Below are 27,089 nucleotides of genomic sequence, written 5' to 3' on the forward strand. Positions count from 1 at the left end.
TTTATGTGTTGAGCTGATTATTGGTACTTGCAACAAATCTTAAGTCTGTAAGATGTGTGAGACTGGAAATGGAACTTTTATGGAAACCCTACCCTGTTCTGCATAATTTCTTTTGTCTCAGTAACAGTGGCTGTGGCCTGCCTGCCTGTGTGAGCTACTACAGCTGTCTGCCAAAGATCACTTACAGCACACCCTTTAAACAACTTTGTGCCAAGCATTTCCTTCACATAATGTGATTTATTTTGCATATAGGTAAGAAGAAATGCAGCCCACATTTGTCAGAATTAGTGCAATGTGAATACTGAAACATGCAGATACACACTGACAAACACTGCTCAAAGAAAAGCACTGTAAACCATTTAAAAGAAATTTCTGTAGTAGCATTTTCATGTGCGAGCTCCTGTGGTTACTGCTTTGTGTTTTTCAGTCTTAGGGAGCTGTTCCCCTGCTTTTTCTGATTATTTGTTTTTAGGAGAAGTAGTAACACTTATTCCAACATGGACTTAAGAAACGAACTGCTGTTTTCACAGAAGTCTGAATTCTAGGCACTACAGAAATAGGAGAGGAGTGTCTTCACGTTCTCAAATATATTAGTGAACAAGAAAGTTGTTCTCTGGGAGGGGGAAAAAAATCCCAGCCCTTTTGATTTTTATATATTTTTAAAATAATTATCACTGGAGTGGTATGGCAGTTGCACTAAGCAGTACTGCTATCTACCAAAATATATCATGAGCTACAGGAAACATCCTGTAGAACAAGAGAAAAAAAAATGGAAGAGCACTGTATAATAATTTTGTTTCAGTCTAGAGGAATTAGTTATATCTGCTTTATACAACACAGAAGGATTTTTTTAGTCATTTAGGTCATAAAGTAAAAGCAGCATTAGAGAACAGACACACTGTAGATGCTTCTGTAAAAAGAGGACAAATGATCAGGTGAGTATCAGGAACAACTAAACTGGCAGCAGCTTTCTAGTGGTTTGGTTCAATAGACTACAACTCAAAGCATAAATCCTCATTAATGCTTTTGATTAGAAAGCATTTCCTTTTGCTCACAGATCTTTCTTAATGCTTGGAGGAAACACTTCTTATTCTTCATAGAAGGAGTCTACTTCATTTCGGTATTTCTCAAGCACAGTGAGCCGCTTCAGCTTCATTGTGGGACCTTAAAAGAGGGAGAGTCAATTCCAGAAATTGGAACAAAAATTCCTACTCAGTTTGAGCTTTGGAGCCTAAGTTTTTTATTGAAGAGCCTGTTGGGAAGAACATGCCCCACTTTAAGCACAGATAAATGCTAGAAGTGAGAAGCAAGTGTGGTATGTGAGGTTGCCTCCACATACGCATGAGGACTTCAAAGGGAGCTGCACATATGAGGGTGGTAACTGGCTAGTATTTTTTCATAAAATATGTTTTTGAAAGCTTTTAAACAATTCCCAGTTTATTCAAAGAGCCTGGTAATGTACTTTGTGCTCCATTACCAGGCTTTCACTCTCTTGCTGCGTCTGTTTTTTTTTTAAAGAGAAACGTTCAGTATTATTACTGGAAGTTATTAATGCTATAATGCACAAGGAATTAACCAAAATTGATTAATTACCCAAAACAATCTGAAATTTATGAGCTCTACTTGCAAATGAGCACAGATTCATAAATGTGTGCACAGCTAAAACTCCAATTTTTGTATTCATTACCACACACTGCATAAGCATTTTTCCTTTCCCTGTACTGAATATTCTTAGATAAGCAGCCTCTTAACTTTGTGTACCTCAAGACAAATCAGTAAGTCTTACCTAGTTCTCCCCCAGAAATGGAAAAATCTCTCGGCAGGACTATCCATTTTTGAATGCAATGAACCCTGTTGGTAGCATTGCTGTTGACTCTGTTGATTCCCTCCTGGATGGCCCTATAGATTGCCGGGTCTCTTGTAGCTACAATCTCGGACACTTTCGTGGCTTTACTGCCACTCCTCTGGCAGAAGTCTCTAGCTTGCTCTGTGAGAATGTCAGTGGGATCAGATGTATCTGGGTCCACCACACTCTAAAATATCAAATGAAGTGAATCATCAAATGCTCACTCCTAAAAGGCATTAACAAATTCTCTGACCAGGCCCTCCCCCTTACAGGATAAATACGCAAATATTCTGTAAGCTTTAAAAAGCAGAAACACCTACAGACCATAAAGGGCTTTTCTTTCCGCTTGGCTACCAAATGCAAATATTTTTGGCTTATATGCAGATGTCATGAACAGACTTAAAACGTGTGAATGAATTACACAATAGAGTCCATCTCTGACCTTGAATTTCTGCCATATTTTCCAAATGACTCCATTGTTATGGGGAAGCATTTAGCTCATCATTCAATGGAATTACTATGGTGTAACGTGAACAGCTTGAGATAGAAGTGTTCCTTAGACTTCTTAAATTAGTATTTCTATTGTACCTGAGTATAAGGGTGTATCAGTCATAGAGGCAAACAACTTGAAAACACCTGAAGTGGCATTCTCTTGGTATGTACACAGAATTGAAGCGCAAATGTTTTAGGAAAACGGTGATTTCTCAATTGAAGCTTATACCACAGCAAGGCTATTAATTATTTTGTTCCACAGTCATCCTTCTTGTGTAATAAAAATGACAAATTGTAAAGAAATGTTTCTGTTAGAAATTTTCTGGGTTTGCCCATAACAGAAACATTTATTGGTTTTGCTCATCTGTAAGCATGAAAGCTTTTGTTGTGTTCTGTTACAGAGACTTCTCAATATTCCAGCATTTCTTATATAAAAAATTGCATTTAAATAGAAAATACTTCTTACTGTATATGTAGGAGAAACAGCAGTAAATACGTGGATGGTTAGCAGAGCAGGTAACCCTGAGTTTAGACCCAGCAGGATTTGGTCTGTAGTTGCTATACATTTTTTCCCTCTGCTAACAAAACATCCTCCTATCTAATTTTAGGTCTTTTTACAAATGGTTCAAAATTATTACTCTTTTTTTAGGTGCATGTGTATAACTTCACTGAAGGCAATATTAAAACTGGTTTACCTTTAGGGTCAGGAACATTGACAAAAACTTCTTTTTATCTCCAATCACCATAGCATTACTAACAATTGGGAGTTCTTTTTTAACAGCATCTTCGATTGGAATTGGAGGCACGTTTTCACCTCCAGCTGTAATAATCAAATCTAGGCAAAAAAAGAAAGGTAAATAAATTCCAAATAAATTCCAAAAATTGGGTTAATGTCTGGCTCAACCTGCTTTTCTCAGTCTGACATAAAAAATTAGAGATTTTTTTCCCAAGATAGTCCTATTAATTATCTTCAAAATAAAAATGCTACTATTTTTCAAACATGCTCAAGTTCTCGATCTCCTTCAGAATATCTGCTCCAGGTATTTTTTACATAATCCAGTAACAGGTTAACCTCAAGGGACTGTTACGTAACTGGAATTTTTCTGTGAGAGATCATCTCTTCCAAATTAGCAAAGGATTCACCCTCTATTCTATTGTTGCTATCTCACCACAAAGCAAGTTCATTGTTAACATCATGAGTAAAACCAATTCTTAAATCTACCAAGAGGGGTCAGACAAAAATAAGTTACTACTGCAGGAAGCCTCCATAAAAGCAACATTTGTTCTGAAGTGTAATACATATATTCAATGAAATTATTACAAACTTGAGTATTCTCTAAATAAATTCCAGTTCTTTGCTTTTGTTGCATTGGTGACTTCTCATTGTCCTCAAATAGTTGTCTTTGCAGCATTTCAGAACATGCTTCAACAAATAACACAGACATACTTTCCTAGGTCTAACTTTCCCTTTCATTCCACCCTCCTTTTGCAATAGTCCTGTCTTTGTCTCAGATCCTCTACCAATCTCTCTGGCCCTTAGTTTTCATTGTCCTTATTTGGACTTGAATTTAAATTTCAATGATATTGGACATATGGTCATTTTATCCCAGATTGTCTACCTTTCCTGTAATTTAGGGTAATTCCTATTAGTTCAGCAATCAAGACAGATATAAGAGAAACACAAATGTTCAGATGGATTGAGACAAGGGGTTGTTACTGCTGTACTAAAGGAAAATGAATCAGACAAGAAAACAAGTTAAAAGCAAGACAGCTGCATTTGGTGCAGGCTATTAATAGTACCAACTTCAGTCCTGACTCCCAGCAGGACATGATGCCACCTGTGACAAATTCACTCCTCTGTGTTAATCTCTCTAGTGATTTGTCTTACGTTCTAAGATATTTACTCAGTTCTTAAATCTTCCTCAGTTACATCTTGCCTTGACATCCCACTGTCTGAATACGTATCATGAAAAAAGCCTCCAAGTAAGCAAGTGACCAGTCTCAGTCTCGTGAGACTTTACCCAATGTCCTGTAATAACACCTAAGTGCACGGCTTTAGCTTTAGCTTTCCCTTCTGCTCTCAAGCTTCAGCTCTGGTCTCTGCAAACACTTCACCTAAGGCACCAGAGGAACCTACCTGTGACCTGGAGCAACAATGTCTGTATAACAGAAGATGTCTCTCCTTACTGTCTAAACATTCTAATGTGCAATTAAGACAATTTGACAAGATTCAGAGGGAGACTGGACAGCTTAATGGTATCATTCAAATCAAACAAGACAAATTAAACCTGTGTTAGTAGTTTATCCTGCTAATTGTAATTGATACTGAGTAACGGTCTGGGAGATAAAAGGCCTCACTGTAGGAACTGAATCATCTCCATCTATTGCAGACTAGAGGGAAACCTTCCCTAAACACAGAGCACACTGTGTTTTTCTCATAGGAAAGTTTTTTTACCTTTCTGTTAGGGCAATACTGCTGGCATTAGAGGAAAGACACTTCATTTAGATGGACCACATCTGACACATGACTGAATAGTGCTGAACATTTACCATAAACATACAGCAAGATTTTTCCTATTACCTTTAATTCTTCCAGTGACATAGAGAAAGCCATCCTTGTCTAGCTTTCCTAAATCTCCAGAATGCAGCCACCCCTCCTCATCGAAGGCTTCTTTTGTTCTGTCTTCCATATTTAAATAACCCATGAAAACAGTCCTTCCCCAGAAACAGATTTCTCCATTGCCATCTGTATCTTTGTCCACCAGTTTCACTCTGCATCCAGGTGCTGGTTTACCACAGCTACCAGAGAAGAGCAGAAAAACCCCACAGGATCACAGAAACATCAAACATAATACTGATAAGTTGGCCAACATGCCAGGTCCCTGAAACTGTCAAAGTATCCGTGACTGCAAATATCACTGTGCTGTAGTGGTCCCACAGCTATGGAATATTCGCTCACTAAGGGCAGATTTGTCGGGGTGTCTGAGTACTTTCTGGCAGTCTGTCTTGCCCTGTGCTTGCTGCTTGTTTCCCCCCTGTATCTTCAGGCCTAAAACCACTGTTGTCTTTGAGGTCTTGCATTCCTCCCCCGGGCCAGGGCTAGGGTATATGTCAGATGTAGTCACTGTGTTTGCCTAGAATGTTGTAGCTCAGTTTCAGTGCTCCTGGCACGGCGTGCTACAGAGTCAACATGTTCAAATTCTGACCTGGAAATTATTCTGACAGTCACAACAGAGTCACAACAGAGTGGCAGTGCACTCAGAGAAAATAAAATAAGCTGTAATATCTTTGCTGACCTTAGTAAATACTCCTTTAATAGATAAAATGGAACAGATCATATTAAAAAAATAGCAATAAAAAAGAGCAAAATTACCTGTGCTGCCTGTAAATGTAAGGCCCAGACAGGCAATGTGGGCCTGTGGTCTCACTCATCCCATAGGCCTCATACAGGGTGATGTTCAGACCCAGGAAGAAATACAGTGTTTCTGTATTGAGAGGAGCAGCACCAGAAAAGTGCTTCTGACAGGAAGAAAACCCCAGTGCACTGCGGATTTTTGCAAGCACTAAGTAGTCTGCTAATCTTGTCCAGAGCTGCTTTAGATCACTGCTGAGTACAAAATACACAAGTAAGTCAGAGCAACCTAGGAAATTTTCAAAACAAAATCAGGCACAGATTTTGCTTAGAGATGTATTTGTCATTTGGGCTTGGGTGTTGACAGAAGTTTGAACATAAGTAAGGTGACACATTCATCCTTTCTTCATTTATTCAGTTTCTTTCATTTCTCCAGCTTTCCTATCTCCAACTCTTGAGGTATCTGAATTCAACAAATAATAAAGAATCTATAAAAACATATTGTATACAACACAGCTCTTGTATTCCTGATTTTTTATCAGTTAAATGTGACTTTGAGAACCTACATCATTGAAATCTGAAATTTGCAAGATCTATCTGAGAAGCTGAATGATCAGACAAGCAAAGCAGTATCATGGAATGATCTTTTGGAATACCATTCTGCATAAGAAATTTTTACACTTCATTGTGAAATAAGTGACATCAATAATAATTGACAACTACACCCTCCCCCTTGCACTATATTTGCTGTGTCGCCAAGCCAAATGTAACCCACCTATACAAAGAGTCTCACTGAGGCTTCACAGTTTATTACAGTAGCAAATTGCTACTTCCAGGTTGCTGGAAATCTCACTCATTGTACTACATACCTGCTTGAGCTGTTCAGGTTCATCTCTAAGCTAAGAGACATAGCCCATGACAGCATTTTCTTCTTCATAAATCCTGACTGAGCAGAAGCATCCTTTAATTTCTCCATGATTTTCTCCCATACTCGGGGAACTCCCATGTGAGATGTTGGCTGCACTTCTTTCAGTGTGTTAATCAAGCTTCCCTGTTATAATCATAAAATAATTTCAACAAAGGCACACAGCAGAGATAAAGAAGTTTGGTGAAGTAAAGCCTGCATCTTTAGTGATGTAGAATATCACTAAATATGTAAGATACACAGAAGGGCTGCTAAGCCCACTTGAGTCAGCCATATGCACTAACATGTGTCAGGTCTGACACTTTGGGGGAGGTATGTACACAAGGAGGAAAAACACACATGGTTTAGTTCCTCCTGCGTCCCTTTCCTCCAAAAACTGCTTATATTTTTTTTGCCTTAAAAGAACCTTATGGATATGAATTATATATTTTAATTGGAATCTAGAGCACTGGATCACAAATATAATGAACTTTATTTTTCCATAAATCTTACAATAATGGACTCTCATTCTTCATCCTCTACAACTTTTCAAATATCATATTGTCTCATTGGGACGTTTTCTAAGAGAAAGAAGTGCAATCTTAATTAGATGTAATGCAAGACAAGGTACCTTTAGAGCATCTGGTTCAGCAAAGTAAACTTGCTCTCCCCATTTGATTCCAGTCCACAGGTCATAGATCTGTGCAGCTATGTGGCTGAGTGGGAGATAACTGACTATAGACTCCTGTTGGACCTCTGCAGGTTGCATATCTCCCGCTCTGCTGCAATGGGCTGATGTCCAAGTTATCTGTTTAAATAAATAATTAAACGCATTAGGTATGGTGGGGATTTTGGTTTGTTTTTTTTTTTTTTCCTTTTTTCCTCTTAACACAAACTAAGGATCCTCTTGCTATGTTAATGAAACTGTGAAAAATCTGTGCGCACAGAAATTGCTGAAGACACTGCAATATTGACAACACACCGGACTGTCAGTTCCCCGGGGACACTCTGCCAAAAGCCAGATGACCTTTGCAGCAATACAGAAGTACAGGTAACATAATTAAATAACAGTATTTGGGCTGCCTAACTGGGCTGTGAATGCTAGCAGCTCCCCATGCCCTAGTGACACACTGAGCTGGGCAGCCATGGGCTGGATGGACAAGCAACAAATTGATCTGTCCCTTCCTTTGCAACTCTCCTGCTCTGCAGGCTTTCTATTAAACTGGCACCTTCCACCAGTGCTGTATCTACAAGTTAGAAAAAGAACAATAAATATTCAGTGATCAGTGAGCTCAAAGGACAATTTAGTATCAGCCACAAGCTCATTGCCTTGTACTGATCATCCCCTGGCTAAGCACTAAGGAGGAAGATACGAGCTGGAAGCCTCTGGGATATTCACTGCAGTGGTTCCCAAGTGACACATACACACACCCCCCTCATGAGAGGTAGCAGATATATGAATAGTTTTGAAGTTGTGTTGCTTAACTTCTTAATGAAGCTGGATGATGTTCCCCCCTCCTTCTTCCCATTTCCCACTTTATCTCAGAAGATGCAGTTCAAGGATATTAAATATGCATAGCTTCATTATCAGAACACAGCATAGGGAAGACCCATAAATATATGTGATGGTGTGAGAGGTGATGGAAAAGATATATGTGCACAAAAATAAAAACCAAAACAAACAACACCTCCCAAAAAAACCCCAACCTACAAAAAGAAACAGCTCTTTCTCAGAGGAGTCTGTAATCTAAAGTGGGTAGTGCAGGATACAGAAATGAGAGTATTCAAGATGGCAGAGCACAGACACAAATCACATGTATTCCTGTTATCACAGTATGTTCCTGCCAGCTCCTTTGTAATAAATTAGAAGGTGCAAGTGTAGGCTTGGCCTAAGGAAACAGAGATTCTCAAGAGAGGGTTTTAAGGAGCAGCGTGCTGCCAGGCCAGACCACCCCAAGTTTAGATGGCAGCATTGGACAAGTGGCTATGGGAGACTTACACAGTAGGAAGAATGGGGTGTGTTTAACATGTGTCTGTATTCATTGCTTGTACTCTAGGCCTCACAGCACACAGGCACACTCACAGCAAATCTGCGTGGGTCATACAGGACTGATTCAGCACTGGTTTTGCACATGAACAGTGGCAAACATCTTTGACTAAACAAGGCAGCAGCAGAGCTACAGGCATGGCATGCTTTCCACTGTTTGTCAACATAAAAATAGCCTGTTTGTGATCAGCAGCCAAGAATAGTTTGGCAGCTGGCATGGAAATGACACCAGACTCCTTTGAGATAGAAGAGTATAGATTTGAACATCAGATCAGTCTTTTTGTCTCCCAAGTTCATTATGTTCTGCTTCCAGGTACCACTGCAGTAATTCCCTACATTTGGGTGGATTGTTGTTCACAGTGTGCATGTCTGCAATAATTTCTGCTTTATTTTAAGGGGTGAGGCCTCAACTTAGACCATCCCTTTCACAGATTCTCTGTGTTTTCAGAAAGGCTCCCTACCACCTTCCACTCCTGCTCAGCTGCCAACCACATATCCTTCCTAGCAAGCCTCTCGGGAAGTCCTTTTAGCAAACAACTTTGCTTTTCTCTGTAACTGGAAATTTTCTGTTTGCAGCAATGCAGGTAGGGCTACTGTAAGTACCAGCACTGAGCACTGGAGCTGTATTATCCTCCAGTGACAGATGTAGAAAACTGCATACAAGTCCAGGAACAAAAAACACCAAAGTAAAAAACCCACACATCCACCCTCAATTTTAATAAAATCTGCAAAAGCAGTCCGTCAGGCTGCTTTGATAGCAGCTCACCGATGTGTATGATTTGTTCATAAAGAACTGTTCAACTTTGTGAAGTGCTGTTTGAATGGAGTTTCATTCTTTACCTTGCTTGTACTTTACCACAAGCAGCTGACTGCACTTGGACATTGCTTTGCAGTACAGCATCCATGCTGTAAAAGCAAAAGCATTTCAGGGCTCTAGGATGTACCAGCCATTTCAAATCACAGGAATAAATACCCTCACACTTTGCTGTTTCTCTGCTACAGGAAGAACCTAAAGTACCTACATTGTCGTGACTCAGCATGGCTCCTTTTGGCTTCCCAGTTGTTCCAGAGGTGTATATCAGAACACAGCACTGATTTGGCTTTTGGGAGTTAATAATGTCATCCAAAGTAATGTCAGAGACGTCACCTCCCAGCTCCAGAAACTCTTCCATCTAGAGCACGGAACAGAAAATTCAGGATATCAAATGGCTTCTTACAAATTGACTCAGTACTGCATCTTTCCTGTCTCAAAAATGTTAGAACATTTCCATGCCTTGTTCTGAACATGTATCCAAGGCAAGTTTCCCCAGACCTTGGCTATGTAAGAAATATGGTAAGTCTATCTTAGAGCTTAATGTGTGAATTGCAAACAGACTATCTAAAATTGTGCTGCCATGAGTCTTTTCAGTGTCTAAGAAGGGAATAGTAATAGTAATATCCTCCAATGTGGATACTATGGGTAAGTCATGGAGGCTAAAATTCTGTTACCATCTCACACTATAAGAATGATTTTGTGTCTGCTTAAAGGAATCTGGATGCATCATTTTTAAGAGTACACTTGTGACAGCTCATCTGTAATTCATCGTACACTATATAAATGTAACTATAAAGCAATTGGATGAATGCACCTTGGCAAAAGCATCATTATCTAGATGTGTGAATGTTTGCCCAAAACATGTGCTATTTTATAGGAAACAGCATATTATGCTGGTCACAACTTTCATTCAAATTTGTCTCATTCTAGAGTGAGATAAAACTTTTATGACATTGGACTTTTGTGCCACATAAATTGGCCCAGAAGAATCCTGAACCTGATTCTCTGTATTATATTGTTGCTCCCAGATACTTCTGTTGCACACCCCTGATATGCCGCCAAGTGTCATTGATTTCAATGCTAACTGGAAGAAAATTGATAACCAAACTGTCAGTTTCCCATTGCAATCATGTGATTCATACTGTGCTATAGAACTGTCTTGTTTAAATGCAAGGTGCAGCACCTTCATTTTTCAGTGATTTCTTGGGGCTATATCTAGGACCATAAAGCAGTAATGGGCATGATGAGAAAGACAGAGGTAAAAAAGGAGAGTCTCTGCTTGAGGGTAGTTCATTGCTTCTTTTAGACCTCTGGCATTGCCACTTGGCTACTAAGATTACAATAGTCAGCCTCTGGGCCACCTTAACTTCCTTTTCTTGGGTGGCAAGGCTGTCCTAAGGATTATTCATCAGTTTTATGCTTTCTTCCAACAAACCACACCTCTGAAAAGAAAGGCACTGCACAGCTCTGCAGCAAGTAGAGGATTTGTCACATTCTATCCCTTCCCACAGAATGTGGCTGCATCAATTTCACAAGCTCCTGGAAAGCCTGAGGTGTCAAGGATGTAATTGTTTTTATGTCACTAAGCAGTCGTTCCTGTTTTCCTGACCTTTACTGTATTCACACAGTGGAATGCATTGATCACTGAGAATCTGTTGCCCAGGCCTTGTTTACTGAACAGCACCTGCAACAGATGGTGTTGGCCTTCCAGTGAGTGTGGAAGGTACAGAACAGTCACACCACACTCCTGACTTTGCATTTGCCTTCTGGAAACACGCACTGCTCAGCCAGCTCTGCCCCTGCAGCCACTCATTACATGGCACAAATCCCTTTTATCAAACACCATGTGGGCTGGTGGTTTGCTCTACATCACACCTTATCAACAATCATTTCTGCCTTTGCTGATCTGATCTCTAATTTTTTCTTTAGATGACAAACTGTGGCAACTGTCAGACACTCACAGCTACCCTCCTCCTCTGAGAAAACGTCCAACATGACACCTGAACACCAAACCAGTGTTTAAAAATATTGCAATTCTCAGACATTTAGATTTCAGTAACTGCAGGTTGTTCAAGAATTAAATGCTAGCACTTAATCTTTTTAAATAGTAAGATCATCTTTGTATTAACGTTTTTATTGTACAAAATGCAAGGCATGCTCTAAACCAATATGTACAGTATCAGAACAGTAATGGTTTATTATTAAGTTATATACGATACGAAAAAAAAGCACAGAAAACCTTTTCCTTATCAGATTATCAAAATTGCAAGTATTTTAAAATATTTCTATGCTGTTCACTCCTCCTTCATTATATTTTTATATATTGAATACATCATATTTCTCTTCAATATATTTTTCCGCAGTTGAATTTTTTCAGCCTAAAATCTGATAATCTGTAGTCCAGTTAAAATACCGGATTAAAAAAAATGTTACCGAATTCACAGGCATCAGGGGGCAACTTTTATTTTTAATCATTTGAGAGTACACATTCCCACCTAAATCCTACAGGTGTTTTAATAACCCAGTCAAGTTAGAGATCAGGAAGACACAAGACAGACAGCTAAGCAAGGTAGCTCTTTTTTTAAATGTAAAGAATCAAAGGTAAATGAAAAAAAAAAAAACCTGATGAAACTTTTGAACATGTTTGCTGGAACACAGCAATGCATTCTAAATGGTAGATACTCATAGTAGAAATTTATCAAATAAATAATACCCCAAGTATTAACTGGTAATACAAGGGTATAACTCCATGTATTATTTGGTTATGCCTCTGTTCTAGTATTCACTCACCGTGTACAAATCTGGATGTCTCTCTGCAATGGAGTCCTTATATAGCACCACAGCCTTCAAGTGCGGCAAACGATTCCAGATCTGTTGGATTTTTTAAAGCAAAATTATAATTTATTACTCATACCTTGTGTGGGCTTTTACCCACTCAAATGCTGCCAAAACTGTAATGGCTTGACAGGCACAAAAATCCTCCTGTTTCCCTCCACCCCCAAATATTTTCCCCTAAACTCATCACCACCTAGCTCAACTAGAGGAGGTGGGAAGAAGGAGGGAACTACACAATCTACACAGACTGCTCTAGGAAATCTGGTTTCAGTCAAAAGGTTTTAAAAAAATGAAAAATACACCAGAAATGGCTCCTCAGCATTCTTTCTCATAATGCACAAAAGGGCACATCAAGGAACAGTGCAGGTCAAGCTAGAAGCTGACCCTGGCTGTGATTACCAATAGAGATAGAGTCCCTCAGCAAAAACTGACATTCAAGTGCTAAAAAAAGCTCTACTTCCTCAAGGAAAAAAGAAAAAGAAGCTGTATGCACATTGTAAGGATAAATAAAAATATAAAGCTGCAACTTACAGGCAGACAGCAGTGGCTGCTGTTTTCAGCAGCTCCTTGTATGCTTTGCATGGCCTGCAGAAAGCATTGATTTCACTGAATACTGGGGGACCTGTTGCCTCACAGACGCCTTTCAATTGATCACATTTTGAACTGAATTTTGCCAATACAAAAGCAGTGGCTTGATGGTAGCTATTATGTACATATTATTAGAAGGACAGCAATTGAAATGTTATGTTATTATTTCAGTCTTGGGTCCCAGAAAAAAAAGTTTCAAAAAATCCTCTGCTGGATAAAGCAGTGCTGGCCAGAGCTCTCTTTTTCTACATAGTTGAGTGTGAACCAAACCCCTCGAGTTTCTCCATTTGGATTCTTCTCTCCATGTTCACAACAGCATAGCCTGGTATTGTGTCAATGACACTGTAAGAAGGCTTGTCTGATTGTGTGTTTTTATAGAATACTTAAAAAAAACCCTCTTCCTCCATATTGCATATAAAACAAAACTACAAAATACAAAGTAATTAATGAACAGCTTATATGAAATACATTTGAAAAAAACCACTGCGTATTTTCTCTCTGGCAGGTACATGGTTTTGGCAGAAAGTTCCATCATGGAGGCCCCTCTTGCTTCAGCAAAGAGTGCTGTTTGGTACAAGTTTGGTGAGGCCACGGGTCTCCCTCGATATCTGACAGACAGACAAGCCCTTCCCAAGGAACTGCCTGTGCCCCTCTCCCGAGTCATCTTTCCATCTAATTGGTCTTTCCATCTGGCACTATTGCTGAAAGGCAGTCCCAGTTGCCCAAGAGTTTTGTCAAAATTGTGGCTGTTCACTTCAGGAGGCTCCTCCTTTCTCACTAAGGTCTGACGTTAACAATCATGCTATCAAAGTGCAGTAAACTCAAGAGCCTTAATGGCTGATATTACACACAGGAAAAGATAATACCTTGGAAAGAGGAAATTCTGAACACTGACATCCTTAGTATTTTAATAGCAGACCTTTCCAAACCTGCATCAGCATAATCTCTTCCATTCAAGTGGACTGTGCTTTTCCAAACAGAATCACGTGGTGACAGTAAAAACATGGGATTAAAATGTGGGGTTTTTTCAGGTAAGCTTGCAGCGAACCATCCAGTGAGCTCTCTGCTGGAGCCACAGACACTGTAGGTCAGAGCCACCCACAAGCTTTAACACCAGATACCAGATTTCTGAGTAACAACACACACCTCACAAAGAAAGTTTTTGTGATATAGGGAGCGTTAATGGTATTTGGGACCAATACAGCATTGAGAAATGAAAAAAATGTGGCTTTTCAGTAACCATTCAGCCACCTTGTTACCTGCATTATCTTGTCCAGCTGTTTCTGATTTTCCACGACCATGATATCAGTCTTGCTGTCATGAGCAACGTAGTGACAGGCCTCTGGAGAATTGGTTGTATAGATTCCTGTGACAATTCCTCTGCATCAGAAAATTTATATATATAAGAACATATATTTACATACATACACACACACACACATGCACGTAGTATCAAAAGAGAATAATAATCAAAGATCAGATGAAACCTGAAGGGGTATGAAGACGTGGAAACAAACAGCAGGACAGCTCTAATGTTTGTTTCACATATTCAGATATACACGAATCTCTGATTTATGCACATTGCAAAAACTAATCTTTGAACTATTCATCAAAAGATGCTGTAGGGTAGGACACAGTGTTTTAACCCACTTAAGGCTACACAGGAGTTAGCTCAGGAAGTGGTAAAAAAATCCCCACTTAGGTCCTTTTTTTGTTCAAGCTGTACACAGATACTAATTTGGATTTCATTGGTACAAAACAGCTTAAGAACTAAAATCCAAATTAACAGGTATCAGAACAGAAGAAATCAGGGTAGTTAGTATTCATATGTTACTTCATCTGCTCACTGTAGACAAGTATCATTAATATAAAACTGTGATTCTCATCTGTTTCCCACATCCTCCATGGATCAGATCCTGAACAACAGCTTCTCTGTAACTGTCACGGTTAAGCCCATGGCAAACAGGATCCATTTATAAGTGCCTGGACTATTTGGGATATGAGACTCCAGAAGGTTGCTGAATATGTTAATCAGTAGCAACACAACTTCCAAGATATGACACATAATACTGATTTGCTACATTTCCAGACCTAGCAAAACAGAAATCCCCAAATCCCCCTTGAAAATTAACCCCCCCAAAAATGTCTTACCCAGCAAAAACAGCTCCAACAGCTGAGATGAACCATTCTGGAGAATTAAATCCAAGGATTGCTACACTATGGAATCGTTCAAGACCAAGCTTAAAAATAATATACATAAGGTTATATAATACAGGCACACTGGAGAGAAACATACACACAAATATAAACCATGGAAACCTTTGATTTATTATTACAGTATTGACAAGGCATGTGAAGGCATGGTATCCATTTTGGTATTTTGGTATCCATAACAAACATGGTATTTATCAGCAATTAACAGGATGTGAATTTTCCACTACCTTCTCCTGTCTGGTTGAACTCTGCTGCCCAGAAAGGCCTAAAACCCAGAATATTTCAATATGAATAAGAGCCTAATGAGTACTAATATCACCCTATGTTTAGAATGTTTTAAAGATTGTCTTTATCTCACCAAATTCATGATAGTAGTTTTCCCCTATTTTTCTTTTTTAATCTCAAGGCCTCATGCTGAGCTCTGCACCCATGTCCCACCGAGAAAGTGGAACACAGCAGCTCCTCACTTGCAGTCAAGGTTCCCTGACAGCAGTGTTACCTCTGACCAAAACTCACTTTCATCACTATCATTTCAATAAAGAATATGACTACTGATCTTCAAGTAATGCAAAAAGCCTCTTACATTGTGGGTTTTGAGGTTGGGGGTTTTTTTGTTTATTTGTTTTTTGGGTTTTTGAAGGAGACAAAAGGATTAAAGGAATTGGTTTTGTTTCCTGTACCTACCTTCAGGAAGCTTTTGGCCGCTTTCCTAGACAGGGAATAATATTCTGAAAAAGTTATTTTCTCCCATTTTCCATTCTTTTTGCTGGCCAAAGCATTAAGGGATCCATATTTTTCCAGGCTCTCCTTGAACATCTGATGAACTGTTATGGGAGTCTGTGGACATGAGTTATCTATTCTCAGTCTGACTCTGCCATCAGCAAATGAAGTCCACAGGGACTCTGGAAGGTAAAGTACCATTGTCAAGGTAATCTATAATTGAAAATTACCAGACTGTGTACCAGACGACAAGAGGATTGAATAAAGACCACAGGACTAAGCACAACTCTGGCACTTCCCAGCTCTTGAGAGAAGGGCTTTCCAATTTTATATTATCAAATAGACCATGTAGAAAGAGAAATCTTTATTTCTTATTCTTTGTTCTGCATAAAAGTGCCATACAGAATTATGCTGATGATTCTGTGTGTTATAGGCACACCATCAGTTCCAGAAGAATCTGTTTGCCTGTACTCAGCTCTGCACTCCCCCTTGTGCCAATGGAATAGCTGGTGAATCAGGAGGCTAAAGAGATCCAAAAGACATGAAACCTCTGCCCCTGCTCAATATCCAAGCTCCTTTTGCTTGTTATAACTCTTCCCTCCCTCCTGCCCCTCCAGCTATTCTCCTTCATCCTGTCCCTGTTCCTCACTACTTCCCACAGTTTTTCCCTCATTCTAATGTGTCCATTCCACTCACTCCTGTCTCACCCTGGTTCCATGTCTCCATTTTTCATCTTCTGCTCTTGTCTTCCTCACCCTGTCTTTATACCATCCACTTTTTTCTCCTTGTCTTTTTTCTCCCCTTCCTTGACAGGACAAAGACGCAGAGCACCAACAAATGTCACTTGGCTCTCACCACTGGTGCCAAGGACTGGGACAGTCCCTGGCATCCACAAGAAATGTGTGTCTCAAAGACTCTCCTTGGTTCTTGCAAACCCTGCAACAGGCTAAGTATGAATACATTCCTTAGAGAACCTAGGGGTTATAAAGTTGGCAAAATTCAGGTGAAGTCTCACATGGAAAGCACAAACACTCCCGTAACTCCCTGGTCAAACCATTTGTATACTTATGAACAGAATAGTATAAGAACATTTTAAAAACATTTTTTTCCTTAGATTTACTTCCATAAATGAAGCAATATTTTTTTAGCATAGACATAAAAAAATATATACTCTACAGTGAGCTGGTGAAAAAATTTTAGACCAAAGTGCTTGGGTTTGTCAGAATTAAGAGCAACAGAAAACAGCACTTTTTGAAGTTCCTAATAAAAGTTAATAAGCATAACTGTCTTTTACTACACTTATAGAAAGCAAAAGCTCAGTTAGTATCTGTGCTGTTTCCTGCCACCTCAGTGGCTGAAAAAGAGCAGTTTTGGAGTGTTAAAAGTACAACATGCATCACATCCCTCTCCAGTGCTATTCTAGTTGCTTCAGAAGTCTGGGAACTGCCTCGCTGAGCACTTCTGACAATATATGAATACCTCAGCCATAGCTGGAGCCACACCAGTGCTTTAGAACACACTTGCAGCCTCCCTCAAGTCAGGCTAGCAGTCTGCACCAAGAGCCAGAGGCACAGCAAACTGCTGTAAGCTCACTAACATTTCATTCCATTCCTGCTCCTGGCTGGAAGATTTGCCAAACAGAAGGTGCTAATGACAACAATAAGTATAAATAAAGCTGCTTCATCTCCACGTGCCTTCATTTTCTGATGTGTAAATTGCACATAGTGATTTTCAAAACAGGTGTGGAGCTGTGCTGAGGTCAGTGGAGAAAGGGCATCATAAATCCAGACAGTTTAGAAAACAAATAGCTCTGAAGGATATTAGGTAATAGACTTTATCGAAGTGTAAGCAGTAGCACCCAATAAATACTTTATGAGTTGAGAAGGCAAAGCAGGTGTTTGTGCACTTGACCCCAATGCAGGTGTGAAAAGGTTGAGAGGTAAGACCAGTCAGACACAGAATCTATTGTTAATCCAAAGGTTTACTGTCTGCAGTGACACACCAAAGCCCAGATGAAAAACTCTATATAGAGATGTTCTGGCTTCTAAAACAACAAAGGTGTCAGGGATTACAGGTGTGCTTGGACACCGGTGGGTGACTGTTCTGTTCAAAACAAAATCATACCATACAGAACTAAAATATACCATTCTGGTCCATGTATTAAAAATGCTCCTGAATAAAGGGTACCTCTCTTGAAGGAAACAGAAAATATTAGCAACATTCCTACAACAACATTACAGAAATTGCATTAATAATGATTTTCATCTCAGATGTGCAGCAGATAACAGCACAGTTCCCAGAGAAGAATGAAAATCAATCAAATGCCTGAAATATACATAGAAACCAAAAATGGACTTGAAAACTGGGTTTCCTTTTGTTTTCCTTATTCAGGTTTTTCTGGCATTAAAAAGGCATATTTGATTCATTTAAAAGACAAAGAACAGAATTGGTTTCAGAGACTTTGTGCACCACCTTAATAATACTCAAGATACAGTGCAAATAAATATAAACTTGAATGCCCATTCAGTGTCCGCTTTTGCATGTTTTTGCAGGTAGAACTCAAATCTCAAAAACTGTTCTGAAATCTTGATAAGCCAAATAATTATAAAAATCTAATTAGTCTGTCCCCAGAGCTAGTAAAAACAACATGAACAATATATTCCTCTGTCAGTTTGCAGAGGGATTTTGAGCAGAGGGCTCATTCTTTGCAGAAAGTGCCTGGGAAGGAATGCCTGGCTAAATACTAAATGCATCAATTATAAATGTTGGGAGAAGCAAAACAGGTGCTCTGCCTCAGTAGTGTCTGAAAGTTTAACTGCAATGTCCAGGCTGGAAATCAACTCAGTACCTCCTGAAACCAAAGTGGAAATCAGAATAAGACCCCTCTAAATACACTATTATCATTGGTTCATTATACAACTGTAGTTTCACAGAGCACAAGGAAAAAAACCAGCATTCCAGCTCAAAGCACTCAATGCCACTGAAAGTTTTCTGTATGCATGAAAGTTGTTCCTTTCCTCTTTCTTCCACTAACTCCTGCTACCCGCATTACACTTCAGACCCCAAATACTTCTCCATCCACTACTATGTGACCTTGGCTCAGGTCCTTCATGTGAATTCTGAAGGGCAGGTATGTTGCAAAAAGATTTCTGCTTAAAGAAGGCTATATTGTCAGGTAAAACAAAAAGAGCAGAGATTTTATCCAGGTAATAAAATCTTGACTGTCACTGTTTGAGACCCTTGAAGTACACTTTTTTCCCCATGTCGTTCTCCTCCAAGGCCAAAAACTCCAAGATCCAACTGCATTTTCCATGTTTCACTGTCTTCACTACTAAAGGAAGAGATGGCTCGGGGTAGTCTCACACATAAGTTATATCAGGATGATTGTACTGCAGCTTGTCTTGGGAACTGTTCTAAGAAAAGCTGATCTAAATACCTGGGATTTCAGGTGTGCAGTTTTCCCCCTAAGGTGAAAACTAAGGCATAAATTTTCAACAAGGAACTTTACAGGAGAAAAAGCAGTTAAGAACCACTTGAAAGACACACTTACAGTTTTCAACTGATCTTTTACAATACAATCCTAAAATTAGGAACCATTTACACGTGAATACTGATTTATAAAAGTACATTTGTTACTCAGACATTTTCTACCAAGTTTGAAATGATACACAACATAAAACACATTACACATTTTGTATTTTTAACAGCCAGTTTATTCCTTCCACCATGTACAATGGGAAGTTCTGACATGGTACAAGCTCAGATATCAAAAATTACTTTAAACAAATAAAGGAATTGTTATTTGTTTGGGTTTTGGGGGTTTTTGTTAGTTTGTTTGGGTTTTTGTTTGGTTTTTTGTTTGTTTGTTTTGGGGGGTTTTGGGTTTTTTTTCATGAATACTCAGTCTGGCTGAAACTGCTGGGTCTCAGATATATGAAGGAGACTCTGTAGTAGTTAAAAAACAAAGACAAGAGAAATACACTAATCTACAGCTTAAAGCTAATATAATTAGTGAAACCTTTTCTCTGTTCACTACCTGACCCACAAGTATTCTGGTGACTGCCAAAAAGGATTTGAGAATGTAAATGAATTCAGATGTTTTTGGAGGAACACCTTTGAGAGTCATATAAAATGCAAAAGACCCAAGGTCACCTTTCAGACAGATAAACAAACAGACAGGCTGATTGTGGAATGGCCCTTCTGCATGACCTGAGCAACTCCAAGTGATATTTCATAGATGTGCCCTGTGAAGCAAGAACTAAACCAGTAATTTAACTTCTGCTTGAAAATGAATCAGATTTAACTCACAAAACAGTGTCTTGATTATATGCCAGATGCTGCAAAACAACACTCTGCCCTAATGATGAGAGAAGGAATTCAGCTTTTTGCTGGAGGCATTCCTGACAGAAAGTCATCATCCAAGATTCCACAGCTATGATGTCATCACATTCTGCTGACAAAAGAAATACATAATTCCTCCTCTCCCCCACTATTTTTTACTTTTCTTCAAGATGTCTGGGACCCTGAAAGATTAACTTCTTTTAAGTAGAAGCTGGAGCTGAGTATACACTGATTAGAAAGCTTGGTATCTGTTTCAAACTTCTCCTTGTGCCAAGAAACAGATTAAACAAAAGTACAGAACTTTGCAATTTCAAGTGAACCTGAAAGTCTCAGCCAGCCTAAACACATGGTGATTCTTCCAATAAAATACACAAACCAGCTCCTGTGGCTTGCCTTTCCACAGCTTGGGGAGGAAAAGGGTTTTCTTCTGTATTACCAGTTTTCCACAATAAACATGTAATTTTACCCTCTGTAACAGAAAAGACAATAAATAGAGGAAATCTTTTTAAATTAGCCAAAACACACAAAAATATTTCACTTAATGGAAACTTATACTTTTTCCACTGGAGGAAAAGGGAACAATTATTAATTGCAATAAAATACTCTGCTCTTCACATCAGTGAAAACCCCTACCAGTGTGGATCAGAGAAATAAGACATGGTCCAAAGAATGCCTTCACAAGCTGACGTGGAGGGAGTGGTGCACCACACCACAGGACAAGTACAAAATAAGCTTCATAACAATACGGACGCTTCTAAAACTGATTACGATGCACCAAAATGAAAGTGTGTAGAGGGTGTAATCAGGAGGATTATAAGTACAGAAACATTGCCCAGGCATGCAGGAATAGAAAATCAAAACTTAGAATTGAAATTGGTGAGTAATGTGACAAGGCACAAGAAGGGCTTCTACAGGTACAGTGACAGCCAAAAGGATAACCAGTGATACTGTGGGCAACTCACTGACACAGGACACGCAACGGGCTGATGCTCTCAGTGCCTTTTTCATCTTGGTATTTACTGGCAAGGTCAGGCTTCCTGAGTTTCCATGCCTTAGTGGCATGTGAGACACATACAAAAGAGTTGATGGGACCAGATGGGATCCTTCAGAGTGGACTCTAAGAAACCAGGTCAAAGCCATTGCAAGGCTGTTCTCTGTCATCTTTGAGAAAGCACAGCAATCTGCTAAGGTTTCCATCACAAGAAAAAAGGCAAATGTCACACTTGTCTTCAAAAAGCAGAAGAAAGGGGATTCAGACAACTAAGGGCCAATCAGCCTCACCTCAGTCCATGGAAATGCTATAGGACTTTCCTATAAATCCTTTTGAGCCATAAAATGGTGACTGACAACAGCCAGAATGGACAGACTTGACTTGGCCCTGGTAAATCTAACTCACCTGGCTTACATCATGGCTCTGACACGGTGAGAGCAGTGGAACATCGCTTACTTTACCTTTAACAAGGTCTTTGACAAGTTCTATATAGCTCAGCATTCTTGGAAGGTTTGAACCAGCTGGAATTGGAGGAACAGGTAGATAAAAAATTGACTGGGTAAGTAGTCTTTGAGAACAGTGATCAACAATTCTAAGTCTAATTAGCAGTCAATTCCAAGTGACATTCTTCAAGGGTTACTTGTGAGAATGACATTGTTCAATGATGGCACTGTTGTCCTGGACAATAGAATGCAACCTCAACAGCTTCAATGACGAAACCAAACATGAGGAAGTGACTGACAGGACAAAAGGCAGGGCGGCCATCCAGATGGACCTCAGCACACTGGAAGAATGGGCTGATATGACCTGAAAGCTTGACAAACGTGCAGCCAAATCTTGCACTCTGGGAAGGATAACTCCATGGCCCAGCATGGGCTGGATGCCAGCAGGCTCAGCAGAAAATCCCCTGAGGTTTGTGGTGGACAGGTTGGCTGCGACTCAGCTGTATGCCCCAATGGAAATGAAGGCTAACTACACCCCTGGCTGCATTGGCAAGATTATAGCCAGCAGACCAAGGAAAGTGATTATTTGCCCCTACTCAGTGCTCCTGAGGCTGCACCTGAAGCAGTGTGCAGCTTTGGCAGCCCCAGTGCAAGAGAGAGATCCTGACAAAAAAACTGGCACAAGCCCAAAAGAGGGACTCCCAGGCAGTCAGGGACCCAGTGCACACCGTGTACGAGAAGCCCATGCAGGAACTGTGTTTGTCCAGTCTGGAGGAGACGAAGTATGAATCTACCTGCAGTTTGCCAAAGACTGAAGCAGGTGCTACAAAGAAAACAGATTCTTCTCAGAGGCACACATCAGAAGAACAAGAGGCCATGGACATGAGCTGCAGCAAGGAAAATTCTTGCTGGATCAAGAATTTCACAATGTAGGTGACTCAGCCTAAGAAGGGGGACTGAGAGACTGTACAATATCCATCCCTGGAGGTTTTCAAAACTCAGCTGAACAAAGCCACAAGGCTTTCTATGAGCAGAAAGATGTCCTAGTTGCCCTCCATTGGTCTTTTCCAACATAAATTATTTTGTTGATTCCACCAGTATAAAACCAGCATGGATGAGTTCTCTTCTAACCTCACACTGGTTTTAAGTCAATATAATCCTTGCTGCCAACAGTAAGGGTACTCTGGATTTACATATCCATTAGAAACCACAAAATCTGGCCTGCTTCCACAGGAATGAGCTTCTATACATTGGTGGAAAGGAATGAGGAAAAAATTCCAGAACAACCTGTGGTCTTCGTTAGAAAAATTTACTCCTGAGGTTGCAGAATGAACCAATTATAAAGTGAGGAAGACAGTTCCGCACAACTACAAAATACCAGAATCTCCTTCTTTATTCTTTATATACAATGTAGACCCCCTGCAACCAGACACTGAACTTCCTTCTCATAGAGTATTTTTTGGGAGGAGTTTTTGAAATTCAGCCCTCACTTCACCACACAGCATCTGCATAGCAGTGTGATGTTTTCAAGTTAAACACTGCTTCTCATTTAAATGGATAACAAGTAGTGCCACAGATTCCCAAAGCCAAATAGAAGACAAAGTCTAACAAATTGTAAGCTCCTGATTCATCAACTTAGAAACATATCTAAACACCAATAAAGGAACTGCTTAATTAAAATGGATGAGGTGTGACTTGTGTTCGCAGGAAAATTATGATGGAACAGCTGGAATGGCTTCTACCCTTAGCTGTTCACCTCACCTTTGTGGCAGAGGCTGTGGTCACCTCTGTAGGAGTGGCTGAATAGCATGTGCATTCCTTCCTGAGCACTGCTTTACAACCCAGCTTACGTCTCTAAACTGCAGCCAGCAGCAACCTCTGGGAGAGAAGCAGGTAGGCAGCTGACAGCATTAACCACTGTCCCAGATAAATTCTTAGAAAAATAGGTCAGAACCTTCACAAGCACACAAGCAAGTATTCTGCAGAATCACAGTCTCAGTGATAATCTACATATAGAACGTGTGGCTCAAATAGCTCAATAAGATACCCTGAAAATTTGAAAACAGGCGTTTGTTATCACCTTTATTCATTTATATCCACATTTATTTCCTGCTCACTGAAAGCAAACAGCTAGCAGTTCACTTCTTGGAAAGAACCCAACTGTGTATCAAAGAACTGCCTTTTGAAAAGCAACTATATAGCCACACAGATAAATTTATACACATGTATAAAGTCTGCATGCCAGACTCCTACATAGATCTGATATCTGTCTACTCATTGCTTCAGTTTTCTCCTAGAACAAATATTCTGTTTCAATGAGCATATTTAGATAAAAGTAACCGCCTCACCAAGGCAACAGGGAGCCCCCTTAGGGCTGCAAACCTTCCAAAGAACCAAAAGTTCTGCGAGCAAACTTCCTTTAAGCCACATGGTAGCACATTCAGGCAAGTCATTCACCACTGCAGTTGGATTAAATGACATCGCTATGCACATGCTCTAATGCAACACAGACCTGACCAAAGTACAGATATTCCTTTAAAGCCTCCAGTCATTACACTGCACATCAAATCCTCCCCAGTCGACAGCTGGTGAGTAGGCTGTGATGCCAAAGGTAACCCAACAATTTGCATGATTCCCAATGGGATCAAGCTATTTTTCATTTTTATCTAGTCATCATCTCAAATACAGACAAACACTGGCAGAAACTATTAAATCCATGCAAATTTACAGACAACTCCTGAAATTTTTTCAACTGCCCTGACTCACTTCAGTTTTATTTTAATTTTGTCTTACATTATCTGAGAAATTGTCAGTCATAACATGTTAGAATAGACACAAAAATTACATCCAAAAGAATTCTAAGAAGAGCTCGAATTTCCAAGGATCACCTTTTACATGCTTACCTGCTGGCTCTATGCCTTCACCCTGGGTCTCCTCCAAATGAGGCAGCAGATCTCTGCGGACAGTCTGTGCATCTACAAAGGTTCTAAAAGCAAATAAAACTATTAAGATGTTATCCAGGAGTAGGCTCTACTACAATCAACATACAATATGCAATATAAGTATCAAAAGGGAAACAAAAACACAGCTTGCAAGCACTTTGAAATTCAAGCAGGTGGAACCAGAAAGCTCAGAGCTATCAAATACATTTTGACTCTGTTGCAAACTCCACTACAACCCAGTTAAATGGAAATGTCTTCACTCTAAGGATGACATTCTTTATTTCACACTTTTGGTTTTAACATCATGGAATATACCAGATGAAGACACTAACTTTGAAACTCCACAAAGAGGCTGTGAACAACACAAGTATGAAAAATGAGTTACCAATCTTAAACCTGATCATACTGCCGCTACTAATATCACAACACCTCGTAAATTGCTGTTAATACCTGTTGAAGCTCTGAAGTCAAGGGGGTTATTCTAGGCCAGGAAGAGAAGGCAATTTAGTTAATAATAATAATAATAATAACAACAACAACAATAACAATAATAATGAAGTTTCTCAAAAATTTCACCAGCACAACAAATTATCATTAACACATGGATGAAATTAACTTTTCCTGGCTAAAAGTAAACAGACCAAGTTTAAAGCACAAAAACAAACTCCAACCCAAAATGTCTGTAAGGTGACAGACTGCAAAGAGTTCCATCAGCAAAATATCTCACAATCAGCATTTAGAAATGACTGCATATAGCAATGCACTGCAGATTATTAATGAATAGCAGCATAAAGATTTTTTAATTTAACTAATTCCATTTCATAGAACAAGTGGGAATCAGCAGCCTTTAGAGGCTAAGAAGTTAAGATTTCCTTCATTCCTTCTCCATAGGTACAACAGAAGAGTCCTGAGTGAAGCTCGGAAGTCCTTCCCCTCCACAGTGCAATAAAATTAACTCAAAACAAAGAAAAAGAAAGCTGAAACAATGCTCTTCACAGCTCAAATAAATAACAACCTCAAAAGCAGTTTTTTAGACAGTGGTGACAGGGAGCAAATGGCAGGACCAAACACTACATCAGACATTATCACCTATTTCATATTAACAACTACACTTGTAAAATGCTCCTATGTGGGACACTCCTAGAATTTATTATTGTTAGTCACAATGAAATAAAACTGCAAAAAAGCCCTAACCAATTTGTATCCCTTTTACAAGAATGCAGCAGACTGCGTAATTCTTCACCCCTCAGAAGTGACAACCACAGTTCTTTTCCTGCCTCGGTGGGCCCCGCAGGTCCTCTCAGAGGAGGGCACAGGTCACAAAAGCAGCTGAAGGAAAACAAGGAGTCATCACTAATCTCGCCTGTGAGGATATTTCCTCTCTTGTTAATGGCATAATAGGACAAAACATGAAAGGGCTTGTCTGATAAGCAAAATGAGGCTCTGAAAATAGTCACTGGCTTGGTGAAGGCAGATGCTGATGAGAAACGGAGTAATTTAAATACAGAAGGGGATTATCCTGCACTTTGAAAGGTAAGCCTGTGTTTGATATGTGGAAGAAATGGTGACTTAATGAAGTGGGATTGCAAAGACAGAATGACAGACCAGGAAGACTTATTTGGCAATAAAAACCAAAACAAAACATCTGAAATAACCTAAAAAAATGTGTTTGTCTGCCATCTCAAAGCACTTGATATAATTCTGGATTCTTTTCCTATTTTAAAGAAAACCTACATTTGATGTTTAGTAATCCAGTGGAATCTTTTCCTTTAAATATCTTGGGAATAATAAAGCTTTTTAAATTTTACTATTTTACAAAACAAATAAGCCAAAATCTTGGTCTAAAGATAACTGAACATCCCTTTTGATGAAAACAAAGAGCAGAAAAGCCTTCAGAATAAAACAACTCTGATTAGTAATGTATCAGAAGAGCCTCATTTGAAGATACTCAAAACTTTAATAAACATCATTAATGACTTTTTCCAGATTATTACCTCTTTAGTTTGCTTTAGTCTTATTTGTTATAGGGTACTGGTTCAGCTTACATTATGTTCCCTTTAAAGAAAACCAGCCAAGCAACACCTGAACTTCTGGACTTCCTCTGGTAATGCTTCAGTGTGCAGAACTTCCGTGAGGAGTCCTACATGTTCAGTATCTTCACGAGTGTTAAAGTTGGTAACACTCCATGCAATATAGTTGCTACCTGTCCCCATGAATTAAGCAGCTCATTTGAGAGTGAGGCTTTTTGCCCTGAAAGTACAATTAAGAAATTTTCTCTTCCAACAACAATTTCTGTGTATATTCAGAACCATCATTTCTGACTGAAAGAATGTGGTTTTCATGTCCTTACTTTTACCTCCTATTAGGACTTGTTCTTTAAAAATTAAGTAAATATCCAAGAATGGTTATGGCATCTGGAATTGTTCAAGACTGAACTGAGCAGAATTTGGTGGGGCTGCCTGATCAAGAGCTTACTGAGCATATACTGCAGCAAGGAGGAAAGGCACTGCAGAACCACGGCGTGGTGCCAAGATGCCCCAGCAAAACCAAAATGCTTTGG

The 27,089-nt window shown here is 39.5% G+C and overlaps 1 protein-coding gene across 1 annotated transcript; it reads right to left on the reverse strand.

Annotated features, from left to right (window-relative positions):
* Window positions 1-61: 61 nt before the first annotated feature.
* Window positions 62-26,742, reverse strand: ACSBG1 (acyl-CoA synthetase bubblegum family member 1). The gene is made up of 14 exons (XM_069026112.1): window positions 26,612-26,742; window positions 24,491-24,573; window positions 15,777-15,994; window positions 15,030-15,118; window positions 14,138-14,258; window positions 12,246-12,326; window positions 9,664-9,813; window positions 7,226-7,402; window positions 6,560-6,741; window positions 5,712-5,945; window positions 4,920-5,137; window positions 3,034-3,173; window positions 1,787-2,033; window positions 62-1,164 (listed from the first exon to the last, which is right to left on the reverse strand). Exons 1-14 carry the CDS (start codon window positions 26,740-26,742, stop codon window positions 1,088-1,090), a joined length of 2,148 nt encoding a protein of 715 aa, XP_068882213.1. The 3' UTR covers window positions 62-1,087.
* Between the last annotated feature and the right edge of the window lie 347 nt (window positions 26,743-27,089).

The sequence above is a fragment of the Aphelocoma coerulescens genome, chromosome 10, assembly GCF_041296385.1.
Source record: "Aphelocoma coerulescens isolate FSJ_1873_10779 chromosome 10, UR_Acoe_1.0, whole genome shotgun sequence".
In the NCBI taxonomy this organism is placed as follows: Eukaryota; Metazoa; Chordata; class Aves; order Passeriformes; family Corvidae; genus Aphelocoma; species Aphelocoma coerulescens.